The sequence below is a fragment of the Prosopis cineraria genome, unplaced genomic scaffold, assembly GCF_029017545.1.
Source record: "Prosopis cineraria cultivar Desert tree isolate PC_DT_omini unplaced genomic scaffold, ASM2901754v1 PC9, whole genome shotgun sequence".
Classification (NCBI taxonomy): Eukaryota; Viridiplantae; Streptophyta; class Magnoliopsida; order Fabales; family Fabaceae; genus Prosopis; species Prosopis cineraria.
Window position 1 is genome coordinate 27,187,212 of NW_026555340.1, and position 22,551 is coordinate 27,209,762.

The 22,551-nt window shown below is 31.7% G+C and overlaps 2 protein-coding genes across 7 annotated transcripts; one reads left to right on the plus strand and one right to left on the minus strand.

The window, feature by feature from the left end:
• Positions 1–3,157: 3,157 nt before the first annotated feature.
• Positions 3,158–21,175, minus strand: LOC129319410 (uncharacterized). Of its 6 annotated transcripts, none has more exons than XR_008595502.1 (5): positions 21,039–21,175; positions 20,654–20,909; positions 20,445–20,493; positions 10,511–10,630; positions 3,158–3,514 (listed from the first exon to the last, which is right to left on the minus strand). XR_008595502.1 is itself a non-coding variant. In XM_054964472.1 (5 exons), the coding sequence occupies exons 2-5, from the start codon at positions 20,693–20,695 to the stop codon at positions 13,316–13,318; spliced, it is 249 nt and encodes an 82-aa protein (XP_054820447.1). In that variant the 5' UTR covers positions 20,696–20,909; positions 21,039–21,175; the 3' UTR covers positions 12,777–13,315. The 6 variants fall into 6 exon arrangements, 3 of the variants coding, with proteins under 3 accessions (XP_054820447.1, XP_054820445.1, XP_054820446.1); XM_054964472.1 differs by lacking the exons at positions 3,158–3,514; positions 10,511–10,630 and adding exons at positions 12,777–13,414; positions 13,520–13,585 and having other exon boundaries at positions 20,445–20,486; XM_054964470.1 differs by lacking the exons at positions 3,158–3,514; positions 10,511–10,630 and adding exons at positions 12,777–13,414; positions 13,520–13,585.
• LOC129319409 (transcription factor TB1-like) lies at positions 5,187–7,362 on the plus strand. The gene is given in 4 exon segments (XM_054964469.1): positions 5,187–5,486; positions 5,682–6,431; positions 6,434–6,811; positions 7,075–7,362. Coding segments are annotated over 3 exon segments (1,026 nt in total). The 5' UTR covers positions 5,187–5,486; positions 5,682–5,852; the 3' UTR covers positions 7,144–7,362.
• Positions 21,176–22,551: the final 1,376 nt, after the last annotated feature.

Here is a 22,551-nt window from a genome sequence, read left to right on the forward strand (position 1 = left end):
AAAAGAAAAATAATTATAACCTACGTAGTACCTTCCCCTATATTCGCTTGTGAATGAATAGGATGAGAAGGGACTGGATCCTTATCCAAAGAGACACTTAAGAAAAGAATTTCAGAGCATGTGTGACCCCAAAAAGAAGTGAGAGTATGGAGCATGTTCGTTCTGATAAGAAGGAACAGAGCATGGAAATATGACACAACGAAGGGCGACATTGGAATGATTGATTTGAATGAAGATGTGCCATCCACACACACCAAAAATGTTCATTATTGGCCAAATCAAACCTTATCGCCAACCAGTCCGCTGCAAAAACTCTTAATTTGAAGCAACCAATAAATTAATGGAGACGGCGATACGGCCAAGAGACAAAGAAATAAGGAAAATAGTTTTTTTTTTTTTAATATTTCCGCTCATTTCTTGAAGAGAGGAATTATCTGCAGAGATATGCTGAAGAACAATGTTGGACAGCTGAAGCCAAATTGTAATGATGGGCTTTTACCAGAAGAAACGAAGCTAGAAAAGTCAATTTCGGCTGCACACAGTCAGTCCATTTGGCTTTAGGATGCGTGCAGATGTTCATTTTTAAACTTTTAAGCTCGAAAAATTTAATGTTAATATTTAATTAAAAACATAACTTTAATTTATTGCACTTCCCCTCACATTTTACTTCATATCTTTATATTTTTTTACTATTTTAAATTATATATTTTTATTTTTTAATATTTAGTTGCCTCCAAAACCCCTACATCTAAAAACAAAAATATAAAAATTTAGGATATCAAAAAAAATAATAATAAAATGTGAATAAAGTATAGAAATTTAAATTTATTTTTTTTCTTTTTAATTTCTAAAATTGTACTGTGTTTTGACAATATTCTAAACAAGAATCTTAATGTTACAACAAAATTCCCAGTAATAACATACTGTCATATGTAAAATTTAAGGATATTGTCCCCATAAAGAAAAAAAAAAAGAGGTTAATTAAGCATCTATATGAAATCACGCCTAATAGAGGTTAATTAAGGATCTATATGAAATCACGCCTAAAGTTTAATTTGAATGGAAGTGATTTATGCGTTTTTCTCTATACCACAAAAAAAGCTTAAGACGATTTAAGTTTCAGGAAGTTTGTGGAAATTGTGATTCGATTTTTAAAATTCCAGTTGTGTAAAGCTGCTATATATATGATAAGTACTGTGAGATTTGAACGAGGGAGAGGAATAAAAACAAGAGAATAGAAAGGATAGACAAGGAAGAAAAATAGATGATTTTCTCTTCTCTTTCATGTTAGAATTACAAAAACATAAAACTCGCAGAATCTGAGGGACAAGAACACATCAAAGCCTGTATAATATATTCTGTCTCTTAATTTTGTCATGTAAAATTTATTTACTATTCCCTCCATTTAAAAATATAAAATATTTTTAACTGAACTTATTCTCAATAAAGCAATTATTTATTATTAAACTAACCATATTTTTTATATTTATTTTTATTAAATATCCTATAATAAATATAAAATCAACATTAATATAGATACTTTTTTAAAAAAAGTAATGATTATATTTTAAAAAATTAAAAATAATTTATATTCTTAAATATTTAATTTTTTAAAAAATAATTTATATTTTTAAATGAAGAAAGTAATTAACGTTCTATCAGTACCTTTTATTTCGAAACTATTGCCTTGGTAAAAGTACTATCAACTCTATCAGAGTCCGGGATAGATAACATGAACCACTATGCAAGGGATAATCAGCATGTTATGCCCAATCAGTTAAAGGGGCAAAGCGTCATGTCAGAAAGAAAATAATGGTTTTTATTAATTTGATCCCACATGCAGAAACTGCTTTTTAGATAAAGAGGAGAATCATTGTCAAACGCATACCCTTATTCATTATAATTCTAGTAAAATAAAAGGATCAATATTTTAATCATTTCATTTCTTCATCAAACAACAGTTTATGTTAATTAGATTCAATCACTTAACAAAATGAAGGCAAACCAACTGTTTAAAGAGTATTTATAAAGATATTTATAAATTATTCATTAACAAGTTTTTCATATGGATAACACTTGTAGGGTATGAATCACATGCTTATCAAATAGATAAATCTTTGTTAGTTTTAAATTATTTTAATCTAATGGAAAAGCGACCTGACCGATAAAGAGTGTGACTAAAAAAGGAGATACCCAAACCTCTATTTTATCAAGGAAAAAAGGGTCAAGATCATACCCTAATGTTATATATTTAGAATTAACTAGCTCTATTTATCAGAAATTGTGCACCAGCTTTTTTTCACTTCTTATCTTTGAAATTGAAATTTAGGGTTGGCAGGGCAAGAAAACAAGCTAATTAATTTAAAATATGATCACGCATAAGCTAACATAAAATATGATCTCAAATAGAAACTATATATGATGTTGCATCAGAATGGCAGATTCTGGACACAGAATCTATTTTGAACTTTATGAATAAGGTAAGGTATGAGACAAATCAAAGGTTTTGCAAGAGGATGTAAGTTTTATTTGTTGTTTCCGAATGTTCTCAGACAGCATCCTGTATAAATGTATGCCCACAGAAACTTGCTGTATATGTAGTTTTGAAGCATCAAATCATTGGGCCCTATCTTAACATAGATATTGTGAAGGTTGCTACGGTGTGGAAGAAACTTTAGGGGCCATCTAATCACATCATAACTGATAAAAAAGAGTGTGTGTGTGTGTGTGTGTGTATAATAATAATACAAGAAGATCTTGCTGTTAATTGAACTGTGTCACACCTTTATGTCAAAAGTTAATTCAATAATTAGGGCGAAAAATCTAAAAGATGAGCCAAACAAGTCTGCCTTATAGTATCTACTAACACAGAAAATGATGGATTAATGTAGTCGAGTTCTGATGTTGAGGGGAATAAGTGCTAGGGGAAAGCTCCAATGACAAAAATTGGACACTTGTGTCAACATGTCTAAGATTTATGTTCTGGCCCGCACCAAAAGACATAGAAGTGCTTATACGCATGCGTTCAGACACTACATTTTTCAAACCGACAGTTAAAAGGATTAAAACTTAATTACTAATATTTGAATAAAAACTAAACAAACTGAATGTTTAATTTCATTTTTATATATACAGTTAGACAAACTATGTACTGAGTCAACAAAATTTCGATCAATAAATACACAAAAAAATTTTTTATAAAAAAAAACCGCCTCCTTAAAAACAATTAGATCTCAATCAAACATGCATACACTATTGTTTAAAAAATCATACACAAACTAGAGATAATTTCGGCGTAGAATGGATAAGCTTGTACTTGTTCTACCCAGCAGAACCTGCAGAGGAATAATGCTGAAAGAATCGGCACAAAATTTCCGCATCAAAAAACGCAGATTTTTCTGTTTCAATACAATTTGAGACCAAATGAACCTGCAAGAGGGAAGTAATTGTTGACCCACGAGACCTCGAGACAGGAAATTTGTTCACCACCTAGAATCCACAAATCGAGATGTCTCTGAAAAGCGAGGAGAAACGAGAAAAACAGTGATCTGATATGCCATAGATAAAGGAAAGGGAGGCTAGCTTGTAATCTCAACCACAAATGGGAGGTTTTCTTTCTTTTCTCTTTTCTGGTACAGTGGAAAATTGAAGCGAAAAGAAAGAAAGAAAAAAACCTATCCATAGAAATGAAAGCACTAAGAGAGCATAAGCAGGCATGACTATGTAGGGTTTGGCTTTGTGGTCTCATAATCAAGCACTCTAACACACATGCCCTACAACTTTCGCCACTCAGAGTTATCTCTCCTGCTTGAAAGCAACCCCAGCACGACCCTTGTTTTGCCATATATCATGTGTCCTTGTAATTATGCCATTTTTAAAGTGCTTGCAAGACTCAGCTATAGCTACAGAGAGAGAGAGAGAGAGAGAGAGAGAGAGGAAAGTTGTAGGTGTACTTGTAGATAAATTAAGTGGGAAGAGCGGCATGTAAAAATGGAAAGAAAAACTCAGAAAAAGGAAAGTTTGTTAGGTCATTCAGGTGCGCTGAGAGAGAGGGCATTCAAGTGTAAATGGGACGATACCTATTTGAAATATGTACAAGGCCGCCATGTACAGGTGAAGTGATCACATCTATAAATGCTTGTATTTGAAACACGGTTTTTATAATAAATCAAGCAAATAAAAATTTAGTAATGATCAACTAGTAATTATTGTTTCTAATTCAATAATGATAAGCAATTGACCCTACAACACCAGCGAAAAGCACCACAGCAAGAGCATTTTCAGCCACAAGGCAAAGGGATAAGCTTAGGCACGCATGGGAAGCGAAAACCAACAAGAAGATATTCTCAAATACTTCCTCCGATTCACTTTATAAATTATTAAATTAATAATGATATTTTATTTTAAATAAAATATCTAAATTATTTTTAAAAAATAAAAAGAGATAAATAAAAAATAATATTATATAATTTATTTATTTTTTAAAAAGTATGTTTATAATTTTATTAAGTTTTATTTTTTATATTTTTATTATACTAATACATGAAAATAATTTATAAATAAAATCGAGCAAAGTTTGATGGATCGATACATAGATGAACAGATAAATAATTGGAACTTCTCTTTTTGGTGAAAATGACGTGGTAAGGAACCCCAGTCAAAGGGAGCATCGCTTCCCGTGGCAGGCCTCACAGTGGAAGCCCGTTGGACTGAAATAATTATGGTACCTTTCTCTCTCCTCTTTAGGGCTAGAGGGGGACACGTGTAGGCAAACAGTGTACAGTTTCTTCTTTCTTCTGCCAGTGAATTGGCTAGAATTAAAAAAAAAAAATATTAAGGATCACATCGACAACGGGAATAATAAAGAAAAGAAGAAGAAAATAATGTGTTGCGGGCAGCTTCCCATAAAAGTCATGGCATGTGACGTCCCACGCTTTCCCATTTGAACCACTCTCTGTTTGCGCGTCTCAGAGAATGAACCGGACAGAGACAGACATGGATGAAACTTGGAAGTCCATGCAAGGTCAATGAGACAGGTAGGCAGCAATAAATGAAAACCAGATTAAACAGATAAATATATGAAAACAAATTAAAAAAGAATCATATATAACGACATATTTAATATATTTATCAACTGAAATGTGACGGAATTCTATGCTAGATTGCTAGCATGAGAGGAAGGTTGGGGAGGGAAGAGAAGGTGGGGGATTTTGAGTTGCGCGTGAAGTGGCACCTACGGACCACGTGAAGTGGCAAAGGTGAGAGGACATTATCTATCCACTGACTTCTCAAATCTCATAATATGGTTCTAAAGAGAGGTTAGCTTTTAGCTCGAAAGCTGTTAAGAAAAAAAGGTGTTGGATTACGGGCAATAAATTGCTGTTGTTGGATGGTGGTTCTTTAATCACTCGCACCATCTTTACTCTCTGCCTTCTCTCTCCCCCACCCCTCGGCTAAGCTCATTATTCAACCCTCATGCCTGTAAGGTATTATTGTCTGTGCTGTCTTCTTCAAACTGTTGTACGTACTATGCTCCAAGGAGGCAGTTGCACAACACCTCTCTCTCTCTCACACAGCTACACACGAACACATATACGGTGGTGCATCATCATCAATAGGTAAAAAGAACAGTAAGAAAATGGTTGTCTTTCTCAAACTGTATATTTCTTGCTTTTATGCAGGTAGAGCGCTGGGGAGCAGGCGAACTAAAATGAAGTGAAAAGGATGGAATTGCTGCTCTATTGTTCCTTTATAGAACTGAACATGTCGTTCTCAAGCTTTATCTAGTCCCATTCGCGGAGGCCTAGCTAGGGTTATCATCAAGTGCAACAAGCTCAAAGTATCCAACCAATATGTTTCCTTCGAACCCTTTTACCTTTGATAGCAACCAAAGCACCACGCAACAAAGCCTTCCTCCTCCTCCTCCTCCTCCTCCTTTCTCCTTTCTTCCCTTCCCTCCGCCTTCCTTTGAAGACAACGATATCTTCCTCGCTCAACAACCAAACCACCATCATGACTACCTCTTATTACTTCACCATCAATCACAACCTCTAGCTGAAGCAGCTAGTGCCAGCATGGAGGTTTCGAACAAGAATGAGCAGATCCCTGGAAGGAATAAGAGGATTTGCAAGAGAGACAGGCACAGCAAGATCAAGACGGCTAGAGGGCTAAGAGATCGGAGAATGAGACTTTCTCTGGAAGTAGCCAAGAGGTTCTTTGGTCTTCAAGACATTCTAGGCTTTGACAAGGCCAGCAAAACCGTTGAGTGGCTGCTGAATCAGTGTAAAGACGAGATCAAACAGCTAGCAATGGACAAGAATTACAATAATTGTGGTGTCAACGGGGTGAGGAGTGCATCTTCAACTTCAGAGTGTGAGGGGGTGTCAGGATTGGATGATGTGGCATTAAGTGGAATGAATCAAGAGCAAGAGGGAGAACGTTCCTTACTGGTGAAGAGAAGGACAAAAATACAAGAAAGAATGCACTAGTGGATCCTCTAGTCGCAAGGAAGTCGAGGGAAAAGGCTAGAGAGAGGGCAAGAGAGAGGACCAAGCAGATGAAAAGTCGGAAATTACTTCCAGAAGCTGATGACACAAACCATAATTGTAACCTCACCCAATTCGGTTCTTGGAATCCCTTTGAAACAGGAGAAAAGGTGAGTAATCCCTCCTTGGAGGTGATGGCTCAGGCTGCTGAAAAAGAACGAAGTTCTCAGGCAAAAGATGATGATTCCATGGTGGTTAGTATGGGCAAATGGAGCCCATCCTTGATATTCAACTCATTGAATACTCCATCTACATTCGTACAAGATGTAAGTTCAAGCTATTACACCAAATTTTGCACCAAAAAAACTACACAAACATTATGCATCCATCTTCCGAAAAAGTGTATCGACACTGCAGCATCAATTTGCAGAATTTCAGCTATTTGTGGCTATCATAACAATAAATCTTCATGTAATTAATGATTGAATATGGTGGTCTTAACATGTAGCGTGATAATTGACAAACATGCATCAGCAATACAAATTAAAGCAGATTACTATTTCTAATAGCACCATGTAATTGTTTGCAGCAGCATCAGTTTGTGGAATTTCAGTCCTTGGCAAAACTTTGGGAGGCCAACAACAATCACATGATCTAACGTATGATAAATTGGTTCATCCCCTTGCATATCTATCTTTGATGTGTCAATTGATCCATATTTAAAATGCAAGCATGATGTATTTTCTTTAATTTCTTTCCTTCTGGTATGTAATGTAATAAGGCTTCTTCCATTTGCTAACATCTGAAAACAATATCTGGTAAATGAATGTATGTCATCTCTGTGGAATTAATAATGTAACTTTTAATTTCTTGTTTCTTCCCCGACCCATCATATTTGTTTAGTGACACAAATATAGTTGAAAATCCACAAGTATTAGCAATACAGAGAGATTTCTTGAAATATTTATGCTTATATTAAGTCATACTTGTGTTGCTGACACGCTGAGATGACATGTTGCTACATTAATGTTAATTTTTTTTTTTAAAGTTGAATTGTCCCTAGGAAAATGGTTTATTAGGGTTATCTGGTGTATGGATGTTTTTGCTGTCTTTGAATAGCCTAAGCGTATTCCAATGTGTGATTAACTCTATTTGATTATCTTTAGAGAAGTGATTGAATGGACACATATCCACTATATGTACCACTATGCTTATGTCGATTTCTCGTTTTGAAATTTCAAAATATGAATGATTTCAGCTTATCAGAACACAGATTCAAGAAAAAGATATGTGAAACTAAAGCATGTGGAGGAAAGTTAATTAACTAATAATGAACGCACGCATCAAATCTGAAGTTTCAGCCACATATTGACACGGATAATTATTAAAACAACAAGCCATGGAGGAACCAAAAGATCCAATGGAGGAGCAAATGATATATTTAGACTAGACCGATGGATTATAGGGTTGTTAAGAACAACATAGTAAAAAGGATATATATCAGATATCATCAGGATGTTATTATTTGGTAGCAAAACTTTATCTAGATTCTAGGAAATACTTATCCCTCTCCCTTTTCCAAACTAAATTTCTAGAATGAAACAACTTAATCACTCATTCAATAGGATTTTTTTTTTACACCATCATTCAATAGGATTTATAATAAATATTATGTCTTCAAATTTTACACCTTGTAGAGACAGTGTCCTTATACAAACTCAAGTCTAATTCAGTACACTTACATGGAATGCATTAGCATTTGCTTAGCATGTCCATCAATTAATTTCACCGTACCCGTAAAGATTCACTTCTAATTCTTAGCTTTAATAAAGAGTATGGATCCTGAGCATGTTTTTCGAGAGCCAAGACACAAACAGAAGGTCTCCGACGAGAAAAATTTTCTGCCCCATAGACTCAAGATTCTTGCATCGAGTTAGTTTTTCTTTGCTGCATGCATGTCTAAGCTTTGGAGATTCGTATAATAATTCTATTCATTGTTTCGAAACAATCTTGTTATAATTATATTTTCAGACAGGATCCGTATCGTTTCAGTGAAAAAGAGTACACTTGAAAACATTGAACATGATGAGTAAAAGCTAAATAAAACTTATCGAGTTGACTGTGCATGGAGGAGCAGTGTAAGTTATGTTATCGCTCTACCATATTTTCCCTATAACTACTTTAAAATAAATTAGCATGTGACCAGACTTCAGGTCTAGCAAAGACTTCACTTAAAATTCCTAGGCAAGTTTGGTTTATAAAAATCGGTGCTTTAGGGCTTTTTTATGGACCAAGAAAATCATTATCACTAAATATAACCTCTACTGTCGTAAAATTTTATAGCAATTCCTGCAATTTGTAAAAATTGTCATTTTGGGTCTTTTCATCCAAACTAATTAGAAAATAATTAAATTATATATTTGTGAAATTTAATAATATTTCAGCAAACTACCATATATTTATATAGATCTTTTGCATTAACAAAGGGTAAACCAATCAAAAATTAATACTTTATCGAAACTTTAAAACGGACAATTATTTTAAAAAATCACCCAAAAAAACAATTTTTCTGAGTTGAAGGAGTATTTTACCAAACTAATATGAACATACCCCCTAAATAATCGTTTTTCGTACCGGAGAAAAAAAGCTCCGAAAGGGTAATTTTTATGAATAGAAGTAACAAGAAGTTTAAAAACAAAGCAAATATAGTTATGGTAGCTACGGAAGGTATTACTTGGTACGATAAATCTTTCGATTCTCATCTGATTAAAGCTTTTGGGCAAATCAATATTGACCAATTTTATTCCCGTCAAGCACCAAATAAAAATAATCATAAAAGGAAATTTACTTTTGTGATAAGAGCTATGAAATAAATATTAGATTAGTAAATGATACGTAAGTTATGCTGAATTAGGTCATAGAACGATCAAGAAATGACAAAGGAAAGGATAAGGAATCCCCTTGATTAATAAAATTGGTTATATAGAGACAAGGCAGAATTTCACTGGTTTGTAAAGCTGCTTTACGGTAGCTCTGAATGTTATTTTATGAGTGCCGTTTTCAATCACGCCTAAGCTTATATCAGAGCCTCCAATTAACGAAGGAGGTGATCGGTGCGTTTTTGTGCGTGCAAGACATAGGTTTTTTTTTTTTTCAAATATTAGGAAAAATATACCTTAATCAGCTTTTTCTTTTTCCTTTTCAAAGTTGTCGTTTTTATTAGCCTTTTTTAGATCTTCTTTTTTTTTTTTTGGGAACCAAACATAAATATAATGACACGCATCCCTTCACACACACACACACACACCCCATATCGAATATAGATTACGAGTTATAAAATCGGATTGTATCAAACCCAAGGCTAGAGCTACTGAGTTAGAACAACCTCTCCTACAGTAAAGTTAACTAAAGATCTCGAGACATTTTAGTGGAAAATTTCTCACTTTCAACTTTCAAACCAGCGTAGGTACTGACATGTCTAGCATCGGCTATCTTGTCAGTTGTCAGACAGAGAGCGATCCTCTTTCTCAAAATTATGAGAAATTTTCTTTCATCAAAGCCAGTTAGAAAATAATCATATGCAAAATAACAGGCATTCTATGTTGCAAACAAAAATCCTTCACATTGATACAACTAATTTAGAAAAGAGAGGTAACGCATGCATTCTAAGATAGTACCTCTTCAATGGGATACTGATGAACTATGTCCACCAAGTATATGATGACCACTACGGCCAACGAAGGTCTAGGACCCACTATTTGGCGTTGTACGTGTGTTATTAGTTCTCAACCAGGATAGAGACAAGGAAGACTGAACAAAGATGATCATTTCTAGGATGAAACATGTTAAGCTTATCATGTTGGCGTGCTTGGCTCAAGCTATAGTAGCGTGTGATTTTTATTTGTACGAAAGATAAGCCTGAAATCAAGTCTATAGCAGAAATCTGAAACACCAATTATATTAACGGAGAAAGTTTGTTCGAACTGGTTCGATATTAAGGAAATGAAAAGGAAAAGCAGACTCACCGTACTTAGAAACACATGTAGTTGCTTGTAGAAAATGTGTCTCCGACAAGTTGCACTGTCCTCCACCTTTGCGTCAATTTCATCTTCCCTTCAAGTTCAACCTCTCCTCCTCGAAATTTTCTGAATTACAGAAGACAACTCGTTAAAGTAACTGAACAGGTTTATATAAATTCAACATTCAGCTACACAGCTGTTGAATTATAAAATACTAGGTGTATTCTGGTCTTAAGAACAGAATGGAAAAATTAGGCTAGTCTACGAGTCTAGTATAGGAGGTGTGCGCAGAGAACAAGTGGTTTTAAAATTTTACTTCATTCTGTCCCGAATCCGGATTCGTTGCCCATTTCAAAAGATGTGGAGGAAAGTGTACCCATGTTTAGTTTTTTGGCTTGATGGGTCTCTTTTATGCAAATGATTTTTTTATCATTAGCTTGTAGATAAAATGAGAGACATCCTGGTATTTTACAATCATGAAATAATACAAATTTGTTTTTTTTAAATGATTTTTCGAGGGCAAAGAAATCAAAATGGCGCCTGAAAAAATCAAATTACACCTTTCATGAAATTTAGCATATGAGGACCATCAGATTAAAACTCATGGTCCCGATCTTGAGATGGGCAACAAGGGATCTGGTTCCATTTTGTCCCCTAGCGCGTTGGGGGCAAGGGGTGTTGTCTGTGTTCAGCTAGATTATTATTGTTTAAATAAACGATTTCTGAAAGGACCAATAGTGATAAGAAGAGCCTTTAATTACTTTGTGATTAAAGTAGTCTTAAATTTTTCATATAATACAAGAGTTTGAAGCTTTAATTTTTATCTACAGCCCACCTTATCTTTACTACTTAAGCTAACCACAAATAGGTAAAGTGCTCTTAATTGTTTGTGTCGCTAGCTTTGTAATACGCTTTGTGCATTGCCTCATTGGCAAAGTTGCTCCTTGGTTCGGATGTGGTGGTTGATTCAATGTTATAGGAGTGGTTTCACCCCCATTCAAATATTAAATAATAGTAATAATAATAATAAATCTCATAAAAAGGTTTTGCGTAAACTGTCAATAGTCTATCAAATTATAAAGCATGTGGCTTTGACCTACTACAAGTTTTATTTGCGGATGGTGGCATAAATATAAGTTAAAAGGTTAATTAGAAGTAGTTTATCATTAAAAAAATTGACGTGTTTGATTGAAGTAAAAAGGTTTATCATGGTCAACGTCAACAGTCGATCTTTGTTTTATTTATCGCTCAGAGAAAACAATAGCAGAATGCATGAACTCGTGGGTTTTGGATGCCAGCAATAAACTGAAAATGACCTGTCAGTAGTTTTAAATGTGAAGATACTGACTGACCATTCATGACAAGACACGTGGATAATTTTTAAATGCATGCCCAAAAGAACGGTAATTATATCCGAGGCGTGGTTTGTTTGTTAAGGAAAAAATCTTTCATTTCGGGGCTGCATGAGATGAGAGGATATTGATGTCAGATGTAATCACTGAAGATGAATAAGGCTTATCTACTTAAATATGACACTGCTCAAAACGCATGTGCCATACTGTTGAAGTACCTTCAAGTGAACGGCTATTCTGCTGTTCTTCCCTTTCTCGTGATCTCTTCTGGTGGGGATGGAAATGATCATTAATTAGAATGACTGAATGAAAAAGATCCTCTGCTTGAGAACTTTTTATGGCAGTTTATTATCGGTGAAATTGGAGGAGAGGGAGGGGATGAATTATAATTAGCTTACCCTGTAATAAATTATCTTTAGCGCTTAGTTAACGTGTATCGCGACAAATTAAGTGCGATTATGGCCCCTTACAGAAAGTACTGCAAAACAATTCCTATGCCCAGTACCCGATTCTTTATTTAATCCCTACTCATTGACTCTCCTTGTGAGGCCGAACCCAAATATATTGAAGATGATTGAAAAATGCTAGGTTGTTATATTTCAGAAATTTCCAACAATCATGTTCGTTACACTAATTGACATCAAATCCAGGGTCAACGTGTAAATACTGAACAGACAAAAACTAGAGTGGTCAATTAAGAGAGTTTAAACTTTAAACCGGTTGGCCTTTCTAAGTTTAATTATACCTCAGAACTCCATTTTGCTTTGACCGCCAGGGAGTCCTATTTTTTTTTCCATTTTTCAAATTAAAAATTTAAAAAGCATATTTAAAATATCAAAAAAATTATTATACATCACATTAAATCTAAAAAAATAAATTTAAATTAATCCACACAACAAATTTAAATTTAATAAAAAATAACAACACCCTAAGATCAACCTGACAATTAGATTTTGTTAGGAATATTAACTAATTGTTGAAAATTTTTATTGATATTAACATTAATATAATTTAATCATTTTCGTAAAACCTAAGGTTTATTTTTAAGTTTAAAAGGATCAATTTATCATTTTACTAAGAGCTCAACCCTAAATTTTTCTGAAAAGAGCCGGCCGCAGGTTCAGCTAGTTAGCCTCTTGAAAAAACTGGTGCAAGCACAAGATTGCCGATATTGCGTGTATATTCAGAATTAATCGCCACCACACCGTAACTCGGAAATTACAAGAGGACCGGAAAAGAATCTTTGAAAGTTTTGAATAACGAGGAGTTTCGAAGCATCATCTCGCAACGGACACTACTTTGATTCCTCCTTTTCTCACCCTGCAGTACTAGTTTACGGGAATCTTTAAGGTCGATGCAGTGGTTTCGGGCTCCTGGAAAGCGACCTAAAGGAGAACTACTTTTAAAGCCCTAAACATAAGGGGTTTGTGCCAGCGTCTCAGAAAATTAACAATTCCTTTCAAAATAAGAACCCTAAAGCCATGGTCAGATTCAGATGGGCAAAATATCCTCCGTGAAAATATACTTCTGGTTCTGAAAACAAACGCCTCCTTCCCCACTGAGAAATTACCACCACATCATCATGTGATTCACATATATTTGGGGGGCAAAAAATTATCAAAAGAAAGAAAAGAGAAAAAAAAAATCGGAACAAGAAAGGTACCCCTAGAATGCCGAAGACAACAGAGAACCGCGAATCCAGCGTGTTTCCACGAGGTAAGATAAAGCCCTTATAGAATCAGAATTCGGTACTTCAATATATTGCTGAAGGAAACCCCAGATGGTTCAATGAGGTAGGTAAAAATGGAACCTTAGAATGTACACACTGTTTTCGAGTACCTGATCCAATCTTAAGAAGAATCAATGAATCGGCAGAACATACGGGGACTGTATCTTAAGTAGCGAAGTTTCTGCTTCACCACCTAGTTTGAAAAACTATACGATGAGATCAAACCCTAGAACTCGTTTTCCGGGTTCCCATAAACTTCGATTTGGAAAAAAAATTTAAGAGAAAAGAACTACTGTGAGGAATCTAAAAAAGAGAGGAGAAGAATAAAGCAGATCTGGAAACCAGATGCATCGGGAAATCATAAAATACGGAGATCTAGCTAGCTGCCAATTAGGGTGGAGAAGGAGAAGCCCTAGGGATAGGACGGAAAGATGAGGACTGAACAGTAAGTGGGGGTGTAGATGCGAAACCCAGGGAGAAGAGGATAATGGGAAAGGGTTAGTTTTGACTGATTGGACTGTGGGTACAAAGTGGTCGTGGAGTGGTGTAGCCGTCTAAGGGAAAGGTAGGGAGGCAGTGCAGCCATCACACCTCACAAGATAAGAAAACGACCCCAACTTTTGGGTGGGCTCAACCCCATTATTATTAGGGCAACAAAAATAATTGCACCAGTCAAAAAACTACAGCTCCTCATGATTAACATCAACCCCGTGTCACGGTCAATTATTACTAATTACAGCCAATAAAAAAGGATGGTATTAATAGAACTATGTTTTTTCACCGACACGCACTCTGGCACTTGGGGTGAAAGAAGGCCTACGACGCGCCCAACTCAACCCATTTAATTAAATAATAGACTGATCTATTTATATTTTATATATATTATTATGATTTAATATATTATATATACATTATTACTTTCATTATTTAGTTTTTAATTAAATTTTTTATTTTTAATTATGTTTTCAATTAGATAGAAATTATATATTAATTTTAATTTAACTTAATATTATTAGTTTATTATTGCATTGTATTGTAATTATTAGCAAGTCTTCTTAGTCATTATATATTACAATTCAAAAATCAGGTAATCTATATCTAAACTTCAATAATATTAAAGCATATTTAATATCTTTAAAATTAATGTGTAAATCTATTTAAAAAATTACATTTAAATGGGTTTTTAAATATTTTTAAAGGTTTAGGTCTCTGACCTACTCCCTTTGTTTCTATAATCATGAAAAAAAATTATATCACATAGTTTAAAAAATTAATTAATTATAATAATTATATTTAAAAATGAAAAAAATAAACTAAAATGTCCTGTGTTAATAAATATAACTGTATGTTAATTGTTTTTTATTAGCATAAATTATGTGAGGTAATTTAAAAAATGTGTAATAAATTTTTATTGAAATAAATAATTTTTTATAAAAAAATACAAATTAAAAGTAATAGTTTCTCTAACAACAAAAAATGAAAAGAGTGCTACACAAGCTTAATATTGCTTGATGAAATCCTAACTCATCCTAAACTATTTTCACCTTTATTTGTACCACAATTTGAAGAGTGTAATTTTTAGTAGTTTCACAGATAAAAAAGGAACAATGTTAAAAGTTATTTCACGAATTATTTGTAATCTTAATTGAACTTGTAATTAATTTAATAAACTCTATAAATTATAAATGCAAAGAATAAAAAAATAAGCTTTAATTTAGTTGTCATTAAAAAGTTAAAATGATTGTGATGTCTATCAGACAGAAGTCTCACAAAGTTATATACTCTTTAAAAAACAAACACATTAAGAGAGACAATTTCCATTTTTGGTCCAACGATGCTCAATATAAGTTAATTGCAGTAATGATTAACAATAAATTGTCATTGATGAAATGAGGGGATAAAAATGTATTAGCAAGATAAAAGGAAAAAAAATATTATAATATGATATATACTAGTCTTATTAAAACTTAACATAAATGAGGGAAATCACTTTTAAATCTTATTTCAAATGTATGCTAATTGTTCAAAAAAGAATAACAAAAGAAAAAATTATACTAGTCATATTAAAAAGTTGGAACTTGGGAAAGACTAGTCTAATTTGATATCATTAAATCACCCCAAAAAAACAAAAACATATCTCAATATTGAGAGACCAGGACTCCAGAAGGAGAAGAAAAACCTCTCGCTTGTAGAAAGAAAAGGATATTGGAATTACTTGTTATTAACAAGAAATTACATTTACGTGAAATAAATTAAAAAAAACTCTACAAATAAATAATAATTTTTATGTTTCTACCGAGATAAAAATCGGGCCAAAAAAGTCAGCAAAGATGTAGTCCACGGGGGGGGGGTAAATTTTGGAGAAATGACAATTAGGAATCCTGTGAGAAAATTAGTGACAATTATAAATTTTAAATTATTAAAATTTCAAAAAAGATTGTGATCCTTACTTATAATTAAAAATGTGAATGCTCACTAGAGAAACCTTCAAACCACAATTAGAATTATTTGTAATATGATTTGAAAATATATAAAAATTAATTGAGAATCATCTTTTTTGTCAAATATACAGATAAATCACCTGAAAAATTGAGTGGATATATATAAAATTATTTGTAACATTAGTTGAGAGTTTAAAAAGGTCAGCTGTAAATCACAATTAGCCAATTGCTTATGATTTTGTACTTTTAATATCTATTACTTGAAAAAATTATTAAATACACTTAAGATTATTTATATCATCAATTGAAAATTTAGGAAAGTCACTTAGAAAACTAACAAAAAACAATTAAAAATCTTTGTAACGTTGGCTCAGAATTTAATTTATTAAAGTTTGTTGTGAACATCAAGCCAATTAACAAAAGACAACATATTATAAGTAATAACCATGGTCTGTTATTGAAATTTCAAAAATTTGAAAACATTAATATTCATATTTTTTTAAGTATAATTATTATATTTATCTTTGCTATTTTTTCCCTATTAAAACTGGAAAATTTATTAAATGCTACACTATTTTTTAAATATGTATATTTAATAGGGTTAGAGTTGAAAACTTATTGATTTTTAAATAAAGTTAATGATATTTAATATTTTTCTTAATTTCAATGAAAATACTAGAAATGACTTATAAAAAGAATTAGAAAAAGTGCTACATTTGTAATTGTTAGAAAGAAAATAAAGCACACATCTCCAAATTGGTAATTTAAATATGTGTGTGTGATATAATTCTAACATAAAACTCTGTGGGGACCATATTTATTTGAATTTAAAACCCTCCAAATATCTAAAATTTTATTTAAATTAATATCAAAATTTTCATACCTCACTTGTTTATTATATTACTTCACTTATTATACTTACAAAATGTTGTTTCATTGCCTTATTTGACTTGTTTTTATTTTAAGTGTTTAAATTATCTTAATACAATTTATTAATTCCTATAATGTATATTATTTTTTTACTTACAGATTTTTATTAATTGTCTTATTTCACTTATTCATTATCATACTTTCACTTAATTTCATTATAAAAAAATGAACAAATGAAATAAGACAAGTAATAATATTTCATGAATAAATAAATAAGTGAGGTAAGATAGTTTTGATATTAATTTAAGGAAGACAATTTTGACATTTTTCTTAAAAATTTAGTATCAAATCAAAATTCCTAAACTACAATGAAATCTTAAAAATTTAAGAGCTTTGAATTTAAATAATATAATATACACGTCTTTATTGAAATCATCCCTTAATTCCTTTCATTATTACAGGATATCATTGAATATGTAGGTACTACACTATAATAAATTCTCAAAATTAATGCGTCATCAAAAAAATTATCATTGTTAATGTACTAATAACATAATAATAATGCAAGCCACAATTTAACATTTTAAGAAGTAATAATTTAATAATTTAAAAACTTATTATGAAAATTTTACATCTAAATTATTTTATAAAAAGTTGAAAGGCATATTAATTTTATCAATAAAAATTACATTTCTTTTTTTTTATGAAAGAGAAACTACATTTCATCAGATCATGAAACTCACACGTAATATAAATTTCAATTTAATTTTAATTAAAAATATAACTCTAAATTATTTGCACTATTCGTCCATCTTCATCTTTTATTCACATGCTTATCACAATCCCAAAAATTCCACCCCTGCTAAATCAAGCCCTCAGTCCTTTAAAACTACTTCGAAATTTGAAAGCTTGGACTATGCATATATGTAATTAAATAATAATAATAACAATAAAAGCAACGGGGTTCGCGATTTATATATTTTTAAAAACATTCAAAAAAATTTAATTTATTTTTTCCCCTCACTCTTGGTGCAATTTATGCCCATGAAAATGACTTTATAAACATGAAAGTGATCCTCTGTGATCCATATTCCATGTGCGCGCGCGCATGAAGTTTTTTTCAAGGGAGATTCTATCCTTCTAGTGTGAATCATTCATGTGACAGGCAGTATCAGTTAAAATTCGACCTCATGCACCGAAGCCCCATCATATTTTTCCCTTTCATTTCCTGAAGATGAAACTATCATAAAATATATAAATTAAAAATATTAAAGTATATTTGTATCCTTCTAAGTTTAAATAAGATCTCAGTTTAATCAATTAATTTTATAAAATATTTTTTTATTATTATACTCCCTCCATTTAAAAATGTAAAGCATTTTTGAAGAAATTAGATGTTAAAAAATGTAAAGCATTTTTAATCATTCAAGGTGTAATCATTTTTTTTTTAAAAGTGCCTCTATTAATAATAACTTTATATTTATTGTAAAGTGTGTAATAGAAATAAATATAAAAAAATAGAATTAGTTAAAAAATAGTTAACTATTTTGTTGAGGTGTAAAATTTAATTAAAAATACCTTATATTTTTAAACGGATAGAGTAACTCCTAACACTATTAGTTTTAAGCAATTATTTTTCATACCAATCAATGTTATTTTAAAATAAACTAAACTTAACATGTTAACATTTAAAAATTTTTTATTTATAAAATTCCTGGTATTAGGGTTACAAGACTAAAATGACACTTTATGAAATTAAATGATCAACATAAAACTTTGTATAAAATTAAAAAACTAAATGTATACTTTAACCAGTTAATTTTTTTTTTGTATACTCAAAATATCAATTTCTCTTAATTTATAAAAATTAAAATTCAAACAATAATTTATTATATATTAAAAATTGTTTTGCCCATACATATTAAATACAAAAATGATTACTTATTTATCTTAAAATGTGTTATCCCTAGGTACATTTGCACGTTTTCTTTGATTAATATGTGGGAAAATTTTAAAACCAAGTTAAAAATATACTAAGTTCTTCCCCCCTAATTAATTGAACAAAAAATTTGCCCCCAGTAAATATTCATGAATGCATTATTAATTATCATGTGTAAATGAAAATCTAAGCAGCAATTTTTATTTTGGAATACTTTACACTTATCATAAGGGCAATTTTTTAATATACATTAGGGCATTAATATGTATATTAAAAAGGATTAATGAGCAATATACCACATAAATTATTGAGTGAATAGAATCATGAATCTTAAGCTCGTGAAATGTATAAATTTTTTTCAACTTTTAAATTTTAAGCACTTAAAACCTCACACTTAAGTTTTAAAAAATGATAATTACTTTTAGATTGAGAGTCCACTCACATGTTAATGTTACTTTTAACTACCTTACTATAATCAAGGAGATATAGTTGGATCATTAGTTTTATTTAAAAAAGAAAAACATTGAATTTACCTATATTAAATGCTTAGTATTTAAAAGATAATTTTTCTTTTATAACTTTATTAAATCATATTTAATAGATAATTTCTCTTTTATATATAACCTTTGCTTTATTTATAAAAAAATTTAAGAGTAAAATAAAAAATAATTAATGATCCACTTTTCTTGGGGGAAAAATCTTATCGAGTAGACCATCAATTACTTATATAAAGTGATTCAAATATAAGATTAGTATTAATACTATTTAAAAATTACATGTATTGCCATTCTTACAATTTTTCAAATTTTCTTTCAAGTATACAAGTTAAAAAAAACCCTAAAAAAATATACATTCTTTAAAAAAGTTCAATGGAGTTACTGTTTAAGAATTTGTTGATGAATAGTAAATCCCATTAAACTTTACAACAATTGATAGATAATTTAACATTTTTTACCACGTGTATATTAAAAATAAAAAATAATTTATTATTTGAAGATATTATTTGTGTCATGTTTATTATTTTTGAACATGAATCTTACATCTATAATTATTTCTTCTTTTTTTTTTTTCAAAACATGGGTCTCACATGATCTTCAAACATATAGAATTTTTTTAAAAAAAATTGTTACTGTTATCCAACTATAGATTAACAGTAATAAATGACAGATTTTACAACATATAAGGATAAGAATAAGAATAAGAAAACAAGAAATATGTAAGAATATATAAGATATAAAGATCTTCATCTCTTTCACCAAAAAAAAAAAAAAAAAGGTCTTCTCAGATAAGAATCGCAGCAACTTCTCTCGCAGACTCACACGAGGATTGTACACAACCCAGACACAGCTACATATGCACGGATACCAACTAATTCCGCTTGAATCGGAGGGAAGTTATTTCAAGTGTTATCAAGTTAATTGTTCACTCCTTAAGGTCAATCAGAACCAAAACAGAAAAAAGCATCCACAATGTTCATGTATGCACCAGCAAGCAATCAAATCGCGAAAAAGAAATTGCCAAGAAGCAAAAGTATGTTGGCTCTTTCTCAAACCACTAGTTATTAGTGAAACATTGCGTTTTTCAGATGGAGAGATCATTAAGAACTGACCTGAGAGGCTTTAGGCACGTTCTCTCTGCTCGTCACACTTTCCTGCAAACTCCACACGAAAAGAGCGTATCAATCCAAACGGTCGAGCGGTTGAGGGTTGGGGCCGACGGGCGTAAAGAAGAAACAACGAACGAACCTCATCACGACATTTATCATTTAATTTGTATAAAAAGTAAACAATTAAGTGATTAAATGAATAAACGAATTACATGAGTAAGTGAATTAAATGAATAATCACTCCATGTCCCCATTCGGTATGACAAGATTCCGAGGAAAATGGAAAAGGATCAACGGAAATTGAGGGGATCGGAGCGAAATCGGTTTTTGGAGGAATGCGCCATAAATAATCATGAGTAGTGGCACTTTCCGTTGTGTTTTGATTGGAGGAAGCTGAAGCCTGAAGCGAGATAGGGTTTCGCAGAAGAAGCAACTGCAGCATTAGACTAGGTATAAAGACTATTCCATCTGCAATAATATTTATGGCTACCGATAGTGCGGCGTCGCAAAGATCATTGACTAACAGTAACTTCCAGTAATAGATGGAGAGAAGAGAGAGAGAGTGGGTGTGTGTGCCTTGAATCGAATGGTCGTTACCTCGGCATGCGTGACTTCCTCGCTCTGCTTCACTGCCTTCAAAATTTGAGATGCAGAGACAAAGCAGCTTTGGAAGCCCCCAATCCCAAACCATCACACACGCCCACAGGCGACAGCCACGCCTTTCACATCCTCCGCATTTCCGCATTAATGAATTGGCGCCCCTTTCCCGTCCATCTATGCCGTTAAAAAAAACCAAAAAAAAAAAATCTGGTGTAAAATAGTAAACTTACAAAAATGAATAAGAAAACTCCATTAAATAGGTTAACCAGTGATGGAATTTTTTTATTATTGTTTACATATGTTCTTCTATTTTAGATGATCATATTTAAATATGATCAAATATTAAAATAAGTATTTTTTAATAAGAATTTAAATGTTACTTTATCACATTATAAGGACTTTTTCATTGATATTTTTATTTGAACTTTACAATATTTAAATTTAACATAAAAATATTAAATATCATATAATTATATGAATATATATATTATATTTATCATTAAAGTTAGATAATATTTTATGGGCGGAAATGACATAGTTATAGTTTATTCACATTCAATAAAAGATAATATAGTTTTTAAATTGGGAATTAAAGCTTTAAAATCAACAAAATTATTTGCAGAAGGAACAGGCTTAAATTTAAAATATTTTTGAAAAATTTAAAATAGCAAGTAGGCTCGGTAACTGTGGACCTTAAAACAAAAATGAATATATGTTGCGCATGTTACCAAAAGGAAAATTCAATGCATCGATCAAATTCAAAAGTTAATATCAGGTACATCACATGTAATACTTGAATGGAGGCTTTAAGCTAATAGAAAAACTCATATAGTTTATATAACCTACCTTAAAAAAATGATATGTGTATATATGCATAATATCATAAAAATTCTAATAAGTCTCCATATCTTTAAGTGATCAGTAATCTGACTTATTTCTTATCCACTGCGCAATAGACCGACCCACACTAAAGACGACAAATGGTCACATGCATACACACACACACACCTATAGAATCAGGTCACCAACACCACTCTCCGTTCACCAACAATGGTCCGACTCGGGAGACAATGAGATGGGAAGCCGAATATTTGCCAATAATTTTTTTAGAGTTGAGGAGGCAAAATGCTCATAAAGTATTTTGTAAGGAATTGCATGCCTCCTAGCTAGACTACATTAATGTAATTTTGTCAATAAATCAGAGCAAATGTTCAAAAATCTGCAATCCATAATGGAAGTTAGATGTTTGTTAAACAAGTGGCGTGGATCTCACATGCTATGTCAAGTGTAAATGGATTGATGAGGAAGAGGAAATTAAGTACAATTTTGGCATAAAGTACAATTTTGCATGTTAGTAATAAAAAAAGGTGCAAACAATTTCAATTTGTAATATAGGCGCATTTTGGCAACCATTGACGATGAATGTCAAAATGGTTGAAATTTTATTTGACCTGAAATACAAAATCGAAAATACACCGGTCCATTTTTTTTTTCCCCGTATGTGATAGAA